Source organism: Papio anubis, chromosome 1 (assembly GCF_008728515.1).
Source record: "Papio anubis isolate 15944 chromosome 1, Panubis1.0, whole genome shotgun sequence".
NCBI lineage: Eukaryota > Metazoa > Chordata > Mammalia > Primates > Cercopithecidae > Papio > Papio anubis.
This window is the reverse complement of record NC_044976.1, coordinates 6801394-6807519: the sequence shown is the minus strand read 5'-3', so window position 1 is coordinate 6807519 and position 6126 is coordinate 6801394. Positions and strand designations below refer to the sequence as shown.

Here is a 6126-nt window from a genome sequence, read left to right as displayed (position 1 = left end):
ATTAGTGATATTGAGCCCTTTTTCATCTCTTGCCATTTGTATCTCTTCAGAAATGTCTATTCAGATCTTTTGCCCACTTTTAAATCGGATTGTTTTCTTGCTATTGAGCTCCTAATATATTAGTCATTAGTCCCTCATCAAATGGATAGTTTGCAAATATTTTCTCCCATTCTGTATGTTGTCTCTTTGCTTTGTTGTTTCCTTTGCTGTGCATACGCTTTTTAATTTGATGTAATCCCATTTGTCTGTTTTTGCTTTTGTTGCCTGTGCTTTGAGGTCTTTGCCCAGATCAATACCCTGGAACGTTTCTCCAGTGTTTTCTGTCTTTTCCTTTTTTTTTTTTTTTTTTTTTTTTTTCCTGAGATGGAGTCTCGCTCAGCTGCCTAGGCTTGAGTGCAGTGGTGCAATCTTGGCTCACTGCAACCACCGTCTCCTGGGTTCAAGCAATTCTCTGTCTCAGACTCCTGAGTATCTGGGATTACAGGCACCCTCCATCATGCCTGTCTAATTTTTGTATTTTAGTAGAGACAGCGATTCACCATGTTGGCCACGCTGGTCTCAAACTCCTGACCTCAGGTGATCCACTTGCCTCAGCCTCCCAAAGTGCTGGGATTATAGGCGTGAGCCATGGCGCCTGGCCCCCTAGTGTTTTCTTCTAGTAATTTCTTTTCTTTTTTCTTTTTTTCTGAGACAGAGTCTCGCTCTGTCGCCCAGGCTGGAGTGCAATGGTGCAATCTCAGCTCACTGCACCCTCCACCTCCCAGGTTCAAGCAATTCTCCCACCTCAGCCTCTGGAGTAGCTGGGATTGCAGGCACCCGCCATCATGCCTGGCTAATTTTTGTATTTTTAGTAGAGATGAGGTTTCACCATGTTGGCCAGGCTAGTCTCAAACTCCTGACCTCAAGTGATCTGCCCACCTCAGCCTCCCACAGTGCTGGGATTACAGGTATAAGCCACAGCACCTGGCCTAAATACATCAGTGTTTTTAAGGTTTCAATTTAGATATTAAAATCGCATTTCTGGCCAGGCGCAGTGGCTCATGCCTGTAATCCCAGCACTTTGGGAGGCTGAGGTGGGCAGATCACGAGGTCAAGAGATCGAGACCATCCTGGCCAACATGGTGAAACCTGGTCTCTACTAAAAATATAAACATTAGAGAGTGGGGACGTCCTGCTTCAGAGCGGGTATCTTCGTTGCGCCAGCGACTAAAAAGAGAATTAAATATGGGTGATGTTGAGAAAGGCAAGAAGATTTTTATTATGAAGTGTTCCCAGTGCCACACCGTTGAAAAGGGAGGCAAGTACAAGACTGGGCCAAATTTCCATGGTCTCTTCAGGTGGAAGACAGGTCAGGCCCCTGGATACTCTTACACAGCCACTAATAAGAACAAAGGCATCACCTGGGGAGAGGATACACTGATGGAGTATTTGGAGAATCCCAAGAAGTACATCCCTGGAACAAAAATGATCTTTGTCGGCATTAAGAAGAAGGAAGAAAGGGCATACTTGATAGCTTATCTCAAAAAAGCTACTAATGAGTAATAATTGGCCACTGCCTTATTTATTACAAAACAGATGTCTCATGACTTTTTTATGTGTACCATACTTTAATAGATCTCATAGACCAGAATTCAGATCATGAATGACTGACAGAATATTTTGTTGGGCAGTCCTGATTTAAAACTAAGACTGGCTTGTGGTTAAATGAATATGTCCAGTTTTTGAATTTTAATAGTAATTCCAATTCAGTAAATGCTATCGCTGTTTACCCCTTCTCAAGATATGATTAGACTTTGTTAGTAATGTTCAACTTTTCACAAAGATGGTAAGTGCCATCTCAAAACTTAACTGGAGATTGGTTTTATATCTAGATTTATATAGCTGGTTATGTGAATATATTTAAATACTGGGGAAATTCCTTCACTGTCTCAGAACCCGGCAAGATTCACCTGTGTTTTGTGTTCATTTGCCTCTTAAAGGCAAGGGTTGAAGATAAATAAGGTAGCAATGTCTAGAGTTTTGGCCTTAACGATGCCAATCTAATTATAATTCCCTGTATTTAAAAATGGTTCCTTTTACTTACTGAAAGGCATTTTAGTATGATTTATGTGTAATATTAAAGATTATTCAACACTTCTCACATCTTATAAATCTATAAAGTCACATGCTTTTAAAATAGTAGCAAGTTAAACTTCACTCTTGAATTCTTTACAATCTAAGTCAAACTAAGTTATAATTTAGGATTGTCTTTAAACAGCCATTCAGAAACATAAAACTGTAGAACTGTGTATTTGTGATTGGGAATGGTGCTTTTGCCGACTTAAAAGGATTAAAGTAGCGGAGATATACACAAATTTTAAAACTATGTGTGATCACAAGACTAAAGATAATTAAAAAGAAAACCACAGATCATAAAAATATATATATATAAATTAGCCGGGCATGGTGGCGCACGCCTGTAGTCGCAGCTACTCGGGAGGCTGAAGCAGGGGAATTGCTTCAACCTGGGAGGCAGAGGTTGAAGTGAACTGAGATAGCACCACTACACTCCAGCCTGGGCGACAGAGCGAGACTCTGTCTCAAAAAAAGAAAAGAAAAAAAAATTGCATTTCTGCCTAACTAATTTTTGTATTTTTATTAGAGACAAGGTTTCACTATGTTGGTCAGGTCTCGAACTCCTGACCTCAAGTGGTCTGCCCACCTCAGCCTCCCAAAGTGCTGGGATTACAGTTGTGAGCCTACTGTACCTGGCCATATTTCTTTCTTTTTCTTTTTTTTTTTTTTTTTTTTTTAGATGGAGTCTCGCTCTGTTGCCCAGGCTGGAGTGCAGTGCAGTGGCACAATCTTGGCTCACTGCAAGCTCTGCCTCCCAGGTTCATGCCATTCTCCTGCCTCAGCCTCTTGAGTAGCTGGGACTACAGGCGCCCGCCACCATGCCTGACTAATTTTTGTATTTTTAGTAGAGATGGGGTTTCACCTTGTTAACCAGGATGGTCTCGATCTCCTCACCTTGTGATCTGCCTGCCTTGGCCTCCCAAAGTGCTGGGATTACAGGTGTGAGCCACCACACCTGGCCACATTTATTTCAAGAAATAAATTTTTTGTTAGTTTACAAAGCACTTTGGTATATTTCATGTGATTCTTACAATGGTGGTGAGTGTGTTGTTTATTTTGTTTAATTTTAAAAATTGGAGCTGAGCGGGGCAGCTCATCCCAACACTCTGAAAGGCTGAGGCAGGAGGATTGTTTGAGCCCAGGAGTTGGGGACCAGCCTGGGCAACATGGCAAGGCCCTGTCTCTACAAAAAACTTTAAAAATTACATGCCTATGTAGTTCCAGTTACTTGAGAGGCTAACGGGGAACTGGGGGGGAATCGCTTGAGCTGAGGAGGTCAAGGCTGCAGTGGGTCATGATCTCATGCCACTGCACTCCAGGCTGGACGACAGAGTGAGACTGTGTCTCAAAAAAAAAAAAAAAAATGTGAATAACTGATGAACACTGAACTTGTGCAAAAGTTTGAAATGTCTTTTTTTTTTTTTTTTTTGAGACGGAGTCTCGCTCTGTCGCCCAGGCTGGAGTGCGGTGGCGCGATCTCGGCTCACTGCAAGCTCCACCTCCCGGGTTCACGCCATTCTCCCGCCTCAGCCTCCGAGTAGCTGGGACTACAGGCGCCCGCCACCACGCCCGGCTAGTTTTTTTGTATTTTTAGTAGAGACGGGGTTTCACCATGTTAGCCAGGATGGTCTCGATCTCCTGACCTCGTGATCCACCCGCCTCGGCCTCCCAAAGTGCTGGGATTACAGGCTTGAGCCACCGCGCCCGGCCTGAAATGTCTTTAATCATATGACACTTAAGAAGAAACTTTTAGGAGTTCTGGATGACTTCACTTTTGGCTGTTTGCAAAGGAAGCAGCTGTGAAGGAGTGTGGAAAATAGGAATGACAGAGAGAGGAGAGACAAGTGGTCAGATGTGTGCTTCTTGAACCAAGGAGGGATACAGTTGGATGGAAGGAAAACCAAAAGAAGACAGGCTTTTCTGATCCAGTCCGCGTGGTAAACCCTTTTCTTTTTTTTTTGAAACGGAGTCAGTCTGTCACCCAGGCTGGAGTGCAGGGGCATGATCTCAGCTCACTGCAACCTCTGCCTCCGGGGTTCAAGTGATTCTCCTGCCTCAGACTCCTGAGTAGCTGAGGTTACAGGCAAGCACCACCACGCCCAGCTAAATTTTTTGTGTTTTTAGTAGAGACAGGGTTTCACCATGTTGGCCAGGCTGGTCTCAAACTCCTGACCTCAAGTGATCCACCAGCCTCAGACTCCCAAAGTGCTGGGATTACAGGCACGAGTCACTGCACCTGGGCCCGTGGTAAACTCCTAAAAGGAGTCAACAATGCTCCTACTCCTGGTCTGCTACAGCATGAAACAGCCACGATAGTGTAAAGATGACAGATGTTTCAGCAGTGAGAGCCAGAGAGAATGAACTGGAGTTAACATTCCTGAGACATACACATCACCATCAAGACCTGAAATGGGGCCGGGCGCGGTGGCTCAAGCCTGTAATCCCAGCACTTTGGGAGGCCGAGACGGGCGGATCAAGAGGTCAGGAGATCGAGACCATCCTGGCTAGCACGGTGAAACCCCGTCTCTACTAAAAAATACAAAAAACGTGGCGGGCACCTGTAGTCCCAGCTACTCGGGAGGCCGAGGCAGGAGAATGGCGTAAACCTGGGAGACGGAGCTTGCAGTGAGCTGAGATCTGGCCACTGCACTCCAGCCTGGGTGACAGAGCAAGACTCCGTCTCAAAAAAAAAAAAAAGACCTGAAATGGACCACAGTCTGCATTAATTCTTACCAAGTGAATACACTGCACGGTTTGAAAAAGTCAAGTATTACTTGTGGCAGATTGGATTATTTTTCAGAATTTGTCACTCCCCTTCCCCTGCATGAGTGGAGTCTACGTCCTGTCCCTTGATTTTGGGTTTGGCCTTGTTTTGGTCCATGGAATGTGAACAGACACCTGAACAAAGCCTTGAAAAGTCTGCCCTGATGATTAGGTTGTGCTCTTATACTGTTGAATTGCTGTAGGAAGAGCTTTTCCCCCAGGCAAGTTGCTGCTGTTCCCTCAACCTGGGTTTCAGAATGAACATGTGGAACAGAGTGGCCCCAGCCAACCTGCACAGCTAACAACCTGAAGCAAAGTTACTACAACCCAGTGGCGAACTGTAGCAGCCAGGTTTTGCTATGGAGCAGTAGTTAACCCATGCAGCAGCAGCCCTCTAACTCAGTCCTTCCCCTTAGCCCTGCTCCCCAGAAGCAAGTATTTTCAACTGTTTCAATTATTTCTTCTGGTAGTATATCAGTCTTTTGAAACAGTATGCTAATATTTTATTTCTCATTTATCATCTTTAGACCCTATATATTGACTTCCTGGCAGGTCTTATAATTTTCCTTCCACAGATGTGAAGGTTGAGGTCCAGAAGGGTGAAATGACTGTGTAAGGTCCTGCAGTCTTGGTCAAATTCAGATTACTGATGCTAAATTTCACACTCTACCCACCATATACTGTCTACTAGTAGATTAAAAGTCAGTTACACTCAAGACACTCTACAGTTCATGCATATTTCCCATCACACATTTAGAAGATAAAACCAAAAAAAATTTTACCAAAAAATACTGCTGTACTACTGACAACGAAGACACTTCTGAGTTCAGTCTCCAATTTCCAGGCAGAACCGCCCCCATCCTATCCACTACCTTTTTAAATCAACATTTGACAACTCTTTATGCATTGCGGGAGGTACAAAGGAAGAAACTGCCGGTTTTATTTCTTTTTTAGAGACCGGGCCTGGCGATGTTGCCCAGGTTGGCCTCCACCTCCTGGGCTTAAGGGATCCTCCTGCCTCAGCCTCCCAAGTAGCTGGAACTACAGGTATAAGCAACTATGCCTGGCCAAAAACTCCGTTTTTTCAAGGAACGTAGCTTCTCGTAGCAGTTGCAACTTTTAATGATGAAATATTGCTCTGCCTGTGAAGGTCACAAGGCAATAACAAAGAAATGGCGTTGACAGTGTTAGTAATAGCCACCCACAGCCATCTGGTCATCGTTCCAAAAAAACAACTCCCCTCAGAAT

At 44.3% G+C, this 6126-nt stretch overlaps 1 protein-coding gene across 1 annotated transcript; it reads left to right on the top strand.

The window, feature by feature from the left end:
* Positions 1-1158: 1158 nt before the first annotated feature.
* LOC101020480 (cytochrome c-like) lies at positions 1159-2413 on the top strand. The gene has a single exon (XM_009185633.4). The coding sequence runs from the start codon at positions 1225-1227 to the stop codon at positions 1540-1542; it is 318 nt and encodes a 105-aa protein (XP_009183897.1). The 5' UTR covers positions 1159-1224; the 3' UTR covers positions 1543-2413.
* The last annotated feature ends 3713 nt before the right edge of the window (positions 2414-6126 follow it).

Excerpts from the sequence above, each read along its gene's own strand:
- LOC101020480 (XM_009185633.4), top strand. The coding sequence starts at position 1,225 with ATGGGTGATGTTGAGAAAGGCAAGAAGATTTTTATTATGAAGTGTTCC.